Source organism: Gekko japonicus, unplaced genomic scaffold (assembly GCF_001447785.1).
Source record: "Gekko japonicus isolate JY-2015 unplaced genomic scaffold, Gekko_japonicus_V1.1 scaffold4820, whole genome shotgun sequence".
Taxonomy (NCBI): Eukaryota; Metazoa; Chordata; class Lepidosauria; order Squamata; family Gekkonidae; genus Gekko; species Gekko japonicus.
In genome coordinates this window covers 59,755-71,567 of record NW_015167690.1, presented here as the reverse complement: position 1 = coordinate 71,567, position 11,813 = coordinate 59,755, and the positions used below count along the sequence as shown (strand labels likewise).

Sequence of the window (11,813 nt, the reverse complement as noted above, 5' to 3'; positions counted from 1 at the left end):
ACACAGTGGCCACCCAGTTCCTCTAGAGGTCTAATAACTGGGCTTAGAGGCTGAGGCCCTCCCCTAATAAGAATATAAGAACTCTGCTGGATCAGACCAGTGGTCTGTCTAGTCCAACATCCTGTCTCACACAGGGGCCAGCCAGTTTCTCTAGAGGTCCAGCAACAGGGCATGGAGGCTGAGGCCTTCCCCCGATGTTGCCTCCTGGCTCTGGGATTCAGAGGTTGACTGCCTCTGAATGTGGACGTTCCCCTCAGTCACCCTGGCTAGTAGCCGCTGATAGGATTATCCTCCATGGCTCCGTCTACTCCCCTTTTAACGAGAATAAGTCAGCATCTTCCTCTCTTTGGTTCCCCTGACAGATTCCACGTGGAGCTCCGATTGGGGCCTTGCCGAATCAAGCCTGCCCAGCGACCCCGACGCCATGTCCGCTTCCGAGTGTTACATCGCGGTGAAGCTGGCGGATCAGCCCCTGGCTCCGAAATCCATCCTGCGGCTGCCGGAAACGGAACCGGGCGAATGCCCCTTGGGCGGATGCAGCATCTCCTACCTGAAGCAGCTCATCACCGGGAAACTCCAGGAATCGGTCCCTGACCCGGAACTCATTGGTGAGCTGTTTCAGAGCCCGTTTGGTCTAGTGGTTAGGAGCGCGGACTCTAATCTGGGAGAACCGAGTCTGATTCCCCACTCCTCCACATGCAGCTGCTGGTGTGACCTTGGGTCAGTCACAAGTTCTCTCACAGCTGTTCTCTCAAGGGCAGTTCTCGAAAGAGCTCTCTCGGCCCCGCCTACCTCACAGGCAATGCTCCCTCGAAGCGATGGAGTCCTGTGAGTAAAAATTCTACTTTGTGAGCTGCTGGCATTAAAGTTGTGAGCAGGTGATTTGGCTACTGCATAAATTAGTTTGCTCTGGAGCCCTCCATCCTGACCTAAGACAAAAATGTGTGAGCCGGAGGCTAAAAAACTGTGAGCTAGCTCATACTAACTCAGCTTAGAGGGAACACTGCTCACAGGCAATGTTCCCTCTAAGCTGTGCAGTCTCGTGAGCAAAAATTCTACTTGGTGAGCTACTGGTATTAAAGCTGTGAGCCAGCGATTTGGCTGCTACATCAATTAGTTTGCTCTGGAGCCGTCCTCCCTGAGCTAAGACAAAAATGTGTGAGCCGGAGGCTAAAAAACTGTGAGCTAGCTCATACTAACTCAGCTTAGAGGGAACAATGCTCACAGGGTGTCTGTGGTGGGGAGGGGAAGGGAAAGGAGTTTGTAAGCCGCTCTGAGACTCCTTCGGGTAGTGAAGGGCGGGGAATAAATCCAACCTCTTCTTCTTCTTTATAGCTTATAACATGGGGTCCATAACGTGCATCGTGGGCCTGGAGTTCCTGGGTCGTCTCCCATCCAAGTTCTAACCAGCAATGACCTTGCTTAGCTTTTAACATCTGATAGGATTGTGCTAGCCTGGGCCGTCTGGGTCAGGGATGCAATCAGACTCCGAATGCAAAATCGAATGATAATGTGACACTGAATCAGGGCCTGGAGTGAGTCTCTGTTAAACCTACGCGACTTTAATTTGTAAAGTCTAATGTCCACTGTCCAGGACAGAGTCAACAATGTCTCACTCTCAGTCACACTCTCAGGCAGGGTTTAATCCAAAAGTACAATGTTTATTCCAGAAACCTTATGCCAGGTAACACTGCACTCACAACATGCTCCTGTTACAAACAAGTAGACGACTAATAAAAACCCATTCTGCTAATGCCCTGCAGGTGGACATGACAACTCCAAGCGATCTTAAAGACACATTACAGCCTCTATTGTTGAATCTGTAGTTCTGTTTCCCAGGAGGCTTCAGGACTCTGCTAAGTGGTACCTATAACCCTGTACATGACTTTGGCCCCGTGTTCCCTCTAAGCTGAGTCAGTGTGAGCTAGCTCACAGTTTTTTAGCCTCCGGCTCACACATATTTTTGTCTCAGCTCAGGAAGGATGGCTCCAGAGCAAGTCAATTTATGCAGCAGCCAAATCGCTCGCTCACAACTTCGATGCCAGGAGCTCACAGGGTAGAATGTTTTTGCTCACAGGACTCCACAGCTTAGAGGGAGCATTGCTTTGGCCTCACGTGACTTTTGCCCAAACTGTCTTTCAGATCTGATCTATTGTGGCCGGAAGCTGCGGGACGACCAGACCCTAGAATTCTATGGGATCCAGTCCGGCTCCACAGTCCACGTCCTCCGCAAGTCTTGGCCCGAACCGGATCAGAAACCAGGTAAGAGGTGTGGTGGCGGCGTGCCATGAACCTCTGTGCGTGCAGCATCATAGATACTTCACAGCCGTACCAGGCTGTGTGTCCTTTGCTCCATTCTCCGCAAAACGAAACTGCCCTTTACCCTATCATAGAGATGTAAAATTTCCGGAAATTTAGAAGCTCAGAAAAAAACCGTTTTTCCCCGTTTTTGTTTTTTTTTGAAAAAAACGGAAATTTTCGGAACTTTTTTTAAAAAATGCTACATTAGCATTTCTTTTGTCTTTTCTAGATTGAAAGTCATTCTGTTACTTTAGGAACATAAAATATGACTATGGACATTTTTACTTGGCATGAAATTATCACAACTAGCGTATTAAAAATATAGTGTATCCAAACAATTATTACAAACAGAATACCCACCCACATGCAAAAACAAAACTGAAACTTTTTAATTTTCTCCTGACAATCGCACCTCCTAAAGGAAGAAATGCATCTTGTTCTTGCATTGTTCAGTTTGTAACCTAGGACTTGCTTGTCCTCAGTACACAGAAATTAGATCAATCTGATAGCATATATATATGTTTTAGAAATGATTTGGAAAATATTTGAACACCTTGTCTTAAAATATTTTATTCATCGTGTTAAAATAAAATGTTCCATAATCAATTTTTTTTTCTTTTTTCAATTTTTCCAATTTTTCAGAAAAAAACAAAAAGGCTTCAGGAAAAAAAACGGAAAATACCCATTTTTCCCCCGAATTTCCCGGGCCTTCACATCTCTACCCTATCTCCACTAGCCTCCTCTTCGAATGCAGGCCCGTAACCGAGAGACCCGTCCGACCGTTCCCAGCCTACCCAATACAGTCCCCACCGGCTGCTTCGCTTTTACAGAGAAAGCAGCAGTGTTCACATTAAAATTTCTTTGCATTTCACGGTAGTTTCTCTCGTGTTTTCGAGCTTGGCTTTGCAGCCGTAGAAGCCGATCTCATCAGATGTTAAAAGCTTTGCAGCCGCCATTTACATGTAAGCTGACTTTTCTGGAAGGCAGCACTTAATTTACACTTCCGGAAAACTGCGTGATACGGGGGTCCCCAAGATGGTGCCCGTGGGCGCCGTGGCCACCTTTTCTGATGCCTGCCAAGTGTTTTTAGGCAGTGGGCGGGGCCAGCGAGGGCGTTTGCCCAACAAGGCTTCCAATTGGCCACTGGAGATTTGATTAACTGTGCAGCTTTTTAAGTTAAACAATGTTGTGTCGGCAGCCGCTGCCACCTCAGCATAAGGATCTGCACCGTGTTACTGAAGTTTTTTTTTGTTCAGTCGCACAGTTGAGTCCACATCATGCCAGGTCCTCCTGTCTTCCGTCGTGCTCCGGAGTTTGCTTAATTTCATGTTTGTTGCCTCGATAACTCTTTCTAACCATCTCATCCCTTGCCGTCCCCTTCTTCTTTGACCTTCAATCTTCTTCTCCAGTGAGTGCTCCCTTCTCATTTGGTGGCCAAAGTCTTTGATCTTCAGTTTCATTATCTGGCCTTCCAGGGAACAGTCAGGGTTGATTTCTTCTAGGATTGACTGATTTGATCTCCTTGCAGTCCAAGGGACTCTCAAGAGTCTTCTCCAGCACCATAGTTCAAAAGAATCCATTCTTTGGCGCTCGGCCTTCCTGCCTTCCTTATAGTCCAACTCTCACAGCCATACATGACTACTGGGAACACCATTGCTTTGACCATGCGGACTTTTGTTGGCAGGGTGATGTCTCTACTTTTTATCATGTTGTTTAGGTTCGCCATCGCTTTCCTCCCAAGGAGCAGGCATCTTTTCATTTCATGGCTGCTGTCACAGTCTGCGGTGATCTGGGATCCCAGGAACGTGAAGTCTATCACTACTTCCACGACTTCCCCTTCTATTTGCCAAGGAGTGATGGGGCCGGATGCCATGATCTTAGTTTTTTTGATGTTGAGCTTCAAGCCCACTTTTGCGCTCTCCTCTTTTACCCTGAGCAAGAGGCTCTTGAGGTCCTCTTCACTTTCTGCCATCAGAGTGGTATCGTCTGCATATCTGAGGTTGTTGATCTTTTCCCCAGCAATCTTAATTCCCGCTTGTGATTCATCCAGGCCAGCATTTCGCATGATGTACTCTGCATATATATTAAATAAGCAAGGTGACAATATACATCCTTGTCGTACTCCTTTTCCTATGCTAAACCAATCAGTTGTTCCATATCCGGTTCTAACTGTCGCTTCTTGGCCCTTATACAGGTTTCTCAAGAGACATGTGAGGTGGTCTGGTACTCCCATCTCTTTAAGGCCCTGCCATAGTTTGTTGTGATCCACACAGTCAAAAGCTTTAGCATAGTCAATGAAGCAGAAGTAGATATTTTTCTGGTACTCTCTTGCTTTCTCCATAATCCAGCGAATGTTGGCAATTTGATCTCTAGTTCCTCTACCTCTTCGAAACCCAGCTTGTACTTCTGGCAGTTCTCTATCCACGTACTGTTGAAGCCTAGCTTGTAGGATCTTGAGCATGACCTTGCTAGCGTGTGATATGAGTGCAATTGTGCGATAGTTTGAACATTCCTTGGCATTGCCCTTCTTTGGGATTGGAATGTATACTGATCTTTTCCAATCCTGTGGCCACTGTTGCGTTTTCCAAATTTGCTGGCAAATGGAGTGCAGAACTTTAACAGCATCATCTTCTAAGACTTTGAATAGCTCAGCTGGAATACCATCACCTCCACTAGCTTTGTTGTTAGTAATGCTTTCTAAGGCCCATTTAACTTCACATTCCAGGATGTCTGGCTCGAGGTCAGTGATTATACCGTCGTGGTTGTCAAGGACATCGAGGTCTTTCTTTTTACCCTTTGGGTCAAATGGTCGGTTGGTTTCCTTTTTCTTTTTTTCTTTTTTTTTTTTTTTTTGGCTTTCTTTTCTCCAGAGCCCGTGGATAAAGTGGCGGCCGTACGAGAATTCCGAGTTCTGCACACCGCCTTACACAGCAGCCCGGTCTTCCGGGATTCGGTGGGTAGAACCGAATCTGCCCCTCTTTTATTTAATTCAATTTAATTTTTTTTTTGTTAAACTTCTCTCCCGCCCTCCCCACACTGTCTCAAGGCAAGGGCCAACAATTTATTACAGCATGCTATTAATGCAGATCTACAGTTAAAACGTTGAAACAATTCATTAATATCAATGAAATTACTAACAGACAGGGCTTTTTTTGTAGAAAAAGCCCAGCAGGAACTCATTAGCATAATAGGCCACACCCAACAGCAGAAACTCATTAGCATATTAGGTCACACCCTGACAGCACATCTCATTAGCATATTAGGCTACACCCCGTGTTATCAGAAGTGTGGTCACCCAGCCACACCCACCTTTTGCTTCTTATTCTGTTTACCTTGTTTGTTGTCAAGACCTAGGGCTTTTTTTTGTAGCAGGAACTCCTTTGCATGTTAGGCCACACACCCCTAATGTAGCCAACCCTAATGAGTTTCTGCTGTTGGGTGTGGTCTATTATGCTAATGAGTTCCTACTGGGCGTGGCCAACACGGGAGCCAGCCGGAACTCCGTTCCTGTGCGTTCCTGCCCAAAAATAGCCCTGCTAACAGACTAAGACAACGACGCGCCTCAACAGATAATATTAAGTCCGACGATGTTGTGGTTCCAGTTGGCTTCTAGGATCTGTAGTCACTGGAGGGGAGGCCAGATCGAAACGGATGCACCAAATGTCTGGTGGAAGAGCTCCGTCTTACAGGCCCTGCAGATCTGTAACAGGTTCTGCAGGGGCCAGGGCGAAAAAGTCGAGGAGAGTCGGTCTCTTGAAGCAGTTCTGCCCTTTAAACAAGAGGGGGCAGGGAAGAGCAGGTTTAGAATATTTATCGGGTCTCCCCCAAATTCTTGCCGATCGCTTTTGTGTTTCCCCCCACAGGTCTTCAAGATGCTGGGGAATAAGGAGTCCTTGGATCAGATCATCGTTGCTACGCCCGGGCTGAACAGCGACCCCATTGCTTTGGGTGAGTTGAGGGGGGGGGGGTTGGAATGGAAAGGAAGGAATTGGCTGTTGTGTTCTTATAACACTCTGCTAATTGGGGGAACAGATGGGGCCCGGGATTTAACCACCATTCACGTCTCTTGTTTCTTTGCCGAAGCTTATTGTGGCCTGATTTTCACTAGAGGGTTTGGGGGGTGGGTGGGGAGCTAAATCATTTCGAGGCAGCTAAATGATTCAAAATGATTCTGGTAAGGTTAAGCAGAGGCAGGGGTCATTTCCGGCGGGAGCGCACAGGAACGGAGCTCCGGCAGTAAAGAGCCCAGGGGGCAGGCACATGCAACAAGCCCCGCCCCCTGCTCCCAGCAGCCCTCAGTCAGAGCAAGAAGCAGCCAGGTAAACTGCAGAGCTCCCCGGCCCCCCAGTCCAAAACAGTCCAATGGCACCTTTAAGACCAAGTTGTATTCAGGTACAAGCTCTCCCTTCTCTGCGAGGAAAGATCTGCACGGCCCTTCCCCTGATAGCTAGCAATCCAAAACAGTCCAGTAGACACTGAGCGGTAGGTGTTGCCTTCTGACACACTTCTGCCGATGTCAGGGGGTGTGGTGGATGCAAATGAGTTATGCTAATGAGCTCCTGCACCTCTTTTTCTATGAAATGACCCTTGAGCAGAGGACTAGACTGCAGTGCCTTGCGGCCCAGTCCGATGTGTGTTTCGATTTTTGCAATATATTTTGTGTCTTTATAGGGGTGTTGCAGGATAAGGACCTTTTTTCTGTCTTTGCTGATCCGGCCATGTTGGACACGTAAGTTTTTTTTAATATGTGTGCATATGCTTGTGCACCTGGAAGTCATGGCGACCTCTGGTGACTGCCCCCTGCTGGGGGCCTGGAGGATATTCAGAGAGGTGGCTGAACAAAGCCTGCCCCCCACCTCCCACCTCTGGTATTCCAAGGAGGTCTTCCATCCAAGGAGTTGCCAGAGTCGACCCTGCTTTGCTTTCCGAGATCTGATGAAATCGGGCTTACCTGGGCTACCCGGGTCAGGCTGTGGACACCTAAGTTTGATGAACTTTTGGCCATGACCAATGCTCCCTCTAAGCTGTGGAGTCTTGTGAGCAAAAATTCTGCTTTCTGAGCTAATGGCATTGAAGTTGTGAGCAAGCGATTTGGCTACTGCATACATCAGTTTGCTCTGGAGCCCTCCTTCCAGAGGTAAGACAAGAATGTGTGAGCCAGAGGCTAAAAAACTGTGAGCTAGCTCACACTTACTCAGCTTAGAGGGAACATTGGCCATGACCTAGCTGGCATTTGTGACCCTGTAACGTCTGCCCCCGTTTTGGTAGCAAAGTCATGTGTGGTCTCCATTTCTCCGTGGCCAAAAAAAAAGGTAGGAGATCGTCTTGGATCTGGCTGGTCTTCCCAAACCTTTCCCAGGTAGATTCTGGATTTGTACCTGAGCGCTAAAACTCCAATTAGGTCTAGTTGACCCATATGGCAAGTTTGCCTGCCCTTCCTACGTGACTCTCCAATGCTCAAAGTTTACACCAACCAGGTCTTCCCCCTCCCCATTATTTTGATGCTTTCTCCTGTTACTTCAAGATGGGTAGCCATGTTAGTCCCATCTGCAGTGGCAGGAGAAAAAGCCAGAGTCCAGAAGCACCTGAAAGGGTTTGCGCTTCCGTGAGCCGCCCCTCACTTCTTCAGATACCTCTAATGTGTCTGCGGGTCTTTCCTAATCTTTTTTGAGCCCACTGGCACCTTCGGAGTGCTAATACAGCATGGTGCGCACAGCCACAAAGTGGCTGCCACAGAAAGGGGGGCCACGGGAAGCGGAGACATCCAGAATGTCTGCCTCGGCTTACCTTCAGTCACACGGTGAAGACCAGGGCTATTTTGGGGCAGGAACGCACAGGAACGGCGTTCCGGCTGGCTTCAGAGGTGGCCACGCCCACTACACTACTTATGCCCCTTGTAAGCCGCCCTGAGCCTGCTCACGGGGAGGGAGGGGTAAAAATGCCTAAATAAATACAGCCAAAATCTCTGCATGCGTGGCTACAGAGGGAAGGCCTGGAGAGTGACACACACCCCCGGTGACTCCGAGGCGGGTGGGCCAGGGGGGACCCTGGAAGGATCGGGGAGGCATTTAAATGCCTTCCCCGGCCTGTCCAAGGGCCGGCTTGCCCGGGCTCCCTGCAGCTGTGGGGCGCCCGGGCAACCCAAGGGAAGGCATGGGGGTGTGGCCTAATAGGCTAATAAGCTGCACTACCAGGGTGTGGCCTATTATGCTAATGAGTTCCTGCTGGGCTTTTTCTACCAAAAGTCCTGATTTGTGGTCGGGGAACAGCTTTGTTTAGGAAGCTTGTTTTCGGAACCTCTAATCAACGATGCTTCGCCAGATCTGGCCCGCGTGACATGTCTGTCTTCTTTCCCCTCGCCAGGCTCATCCCGACCCACCCCGCTCTGGTGAACGCCATCGTCCTGGTTCTGCACTCGGTGGCGGGCAGCACCCCCTTGCCCACCCCGGAGACTTCCTCGCGGAGCATGCCGTCCAGCTCTTACCGCGACATGCCGGGTGAGTGATGTGCTCTGGCCTAGGGTACGGGCTCGCGCAGGGTCCCTAGGGAGGTCACTCACAGCCTTCGCTTCTCCATGCTCGGCAGTGCACAGAGCTCCAAGAGAACTGGTCGGGTCCAGCCGACTCTCGAAGGTTCACGGGAAAGGGCCTTGCGCCCCCTCTCACCGCAGCTTCCTGCAACCTCTCTTGGAAGACTTCTTTTGAGGAGGTGGGAGGGTAGGAACCGAGAGCAGCGTGGTGCAGGAGGCGTTAACGACTGAATTAGCAGGAATCCCTCCAGCGCAGGTTCTTCCTTTCCCTCCTAGAACTTTCCTTCTGAGACATTTGGACTTCTAAATCTAGGGTTTGGGGCTCTGCTGCTCGGGGTGAGGGTAAGTGTCTAACTGAGGCTTGATCTCTTTTTGCGCCAGGTGGTTTCTTGTTTGAAGGCCTCTCTGATGATGAAGATGACTTCCATCAGGTAACACTGGGGTTGTGAGGAGGAGGGCACTGTTTCCTCTAAGCCAGGGGGTGTCAAACCTGCGGCCTGGGGGCCGGATTAGGCCCCCGGAGGGCTTCTATCAGGCCCGCAGTGGAACTGGCTGTCTTCTACTTCTTTTTCTGGTTCTGGTGCTGCTGCTGCATCATCGTAGGTTTGCAACGTACAGATACACACCTGAGCAGCATACTCAGGATTGCAACAGCACAGACGTTTTGATGCAATCATTCAGAGCAAGAGGTGTCAGTTACCGGACACTGTTAAATAAACAAAATATTGCAAGAGCGCTAATGCTTAAAGCATGTTTTTATTTTAAGTAAAACAAAACCCTTTGTGTTTGTGTCCTTTAGAAGTTTATATCTCCGCTACCTGGCATTACATTTTATGACACACGTGGCCCGGCCCAACAAGGTCTCATTTATGTCAGATCCGGCCCTCATAACAAATGAGTTTGACACCACTGCTCTAAGCTGAGTTAGTGTAAGTGAGCTCACCGTTTTTTAGTCTCCAGCTCACACCTTTTTGTCTTAGCTTAGGAAGGATGGGACTCCAGAGCGAATTAATTTACGCAGCAGCCCAATCGCCCACTCATAACATTAATGCCAGTCGCTCACAAAGTTGAATTTCTGCTCACAAGACTCCACAGCTTAGAGGGAGCATTGCTCACAGTTCTCTCAGAGCTCTCTCAGCCCCACCTGTCTCGCAAGGTGTCTGTTGTGGGGAGGCAGTGTTCCCTCTAAGCTGAGTTAGTGTGAGCTAGCTCAAAGCTTTTTAGCCTCCGGCTCACACCTTTTTGTCTTAGCTCAGGAAGGAGGGCTCCAGAACGAATTAATTTATGCAGTAGCCAAATCGCCCACTCACCACTTTCTTGCCAGTAGCTCACAAAGTTGGATTTTTACTCACAAGACTCCACAGCTTAGAGGGAGCATTAGAGAGAGGGGTGAGTTTGGGGTAGCTCACACCAGTTAGTCCCTGTGGTATATCTTTGGCTGCCTTGAGCTCTCGGGAGAGACGGCAGGACATAAAAGTGTTCATATAACTTTTAATAATAGCAATTGGCACGGTTTCTTTTCCCCAACAGAGTACCAGGACGACTCCTTCCAGCAGTACCTCTGGCTCCCGCCCCGCCTCCCTCGGCTACACTGGGGCAGCAGGACCCCGGCCCATCACCCAGAGTGAGTTGGCGACAGCACTGGCGCTGGCCAGTACCCCCGAGAGCAGCTCGCACACTCCGACTCCAGGAACCCAGGTAAAGGAAGAGAGTAGATTTCAATTGAACGTTAGGAGGAACCTACTAATAGTTAGACAGCGAGATCTCAGTCCCGGAGCAACTTAGAGACCAACCATATTTTTTGGGGGGGTCTCAGCTTTCAAGCTCCCTTCATCAGACACAAGTGGGAATGAAGATCCCCGAGTCCTTATATCACAGCCAGGAGGTGGGAGGGCTGTTGCAGAGAAGTCACTCAGGATGCAGAGGTACAATATGCATTGTGATCAGGTTGCGGAAAAGAGCCAGAGTCCAGTAACGCCTTGAAGACTCACAAAATTAGTGGCAGGTTATCAGCTTTTGTGAGTCACGGCTCACTTCTTCAGATACAGCTAGAATGGGAGTTCATCTGTCCTTATATATGAAATCGCTCCACTCTTCAAGACATAAAGACAGATGGACTCCCATTCTAGCTGTGTCTGAAGACGTGAGCAGCGACTCACGAAAACTCCCTCCCTGCCACAAATATTGTAAGTCTTTGAGGTGCTCCTGGATTCTTGCTTTTTTCCCTACTGCTACGGACAGACTAGGTGTTGTGGGATTCTGGGACCCCGGTGCTTGTTCCCTGGGACCCTCCCAGTCCCCTTTAGTTCTTTGGTTGGTTGGTTGGTTGGTTGGGTGGAGACTGGCAGGGAACTGAATCAGTAGAGAGAGACCATCATTCTTACCAGTTTGTCACAATATAAGCTTCTTAAGGACAGAAAGCACTTTAGCCCTGACAAATCTTTTAGGATAAAAATGTAACATTTCCATATTCAGCACAGAATACTTCAGCACAAAGGTAGTGCACTAGTATGAAATACAGAGCGCCCTGGTCTAGTCCACAAGAGCTCACAGAGAGCTGATGGGTGACCAGCCCAAAGCAAAGAAATCTTCAACCGTTTATACCCTCAGTACCCGCAAGGATGACGTAAGCTTAACACACCTTTAGCAGAATCCAGGGGTCATTTCCTGCAGGAGCGCACAGGAGCGGAGCTCCGGCAGTAAAGAGCCCAGGGGGCGGGCACATGCAGCAATCCCCGCCCCCTGCTCCCAGCAGCCCTCAGTCAGAGCAAGAAGCAGCCAGATAAGTTGCAGAGCTCCCCCCGGCCCAAAACAGTCCAGTGGCACCTTTAAGGCCAAGTTTTATTCAGGTACCAGCTCTCCCTCCTCTGCGAGGACAGATCTGCACGTTTCCCCCCCCCCAAATAGCTAGCAATCCAAAACAGTCCAGTGGAGCCTGAGCGGTGGGTGTTGCCTTCTGACACACTTCCAGTGATGTCAGGGG

General features: G+C 49.3%; 1 protein-coding gene across 2 annotated transcripts in view; it reads left to right on the top strand.

The window, feature by feature from the left end:
- The first annotated feature begins 365 nt into the window (after positions 1 to 365).
- Positions 366 to 11,813, top strand: part of UBL7 (ubiquitin like 7) — a 15,529-nt gene continuing 4,081 nt past the window's right edge. For both annotated transcript variants that reach the window (XM_015414146.1, XM_015414145.1), the window contains exons 1-8: positions 366 to 608; positions 2,143 to 2,262; positions 5,172 to 5,254; positions 6,165 to 6,249; positions 6,973 to 7,030; positions 8,665 to 8,798; positions 9,212 to 9,261; positions 10,361 to 10,528. In XM_015414146.1, the coding sequence (XP_015269632.1) occupies positions 425 to 608; positions 2,143 to 2,262; positions 5,172 to 5,254; positions 6,165 to 6,249; positions 6,973 to 7,030; positions 8,665 to 8,798; positions 9,212 to 9,261; positions 10,361 to 10,528 (882 nt within the window). In that variant the 5' untranslated portion in view covers positions 366 to 424. The remainder of the gene's footprint in view (positions 609 to 2,142; positions 2,263 to 5,171; positions 5,255 to 6,164; positions 6,250 to 6,972; positions 7,031 to 8,664; positions 8,799 to 9,211; positions 9,262 to 10,360; positions 10,529 to 11,813) is intronic.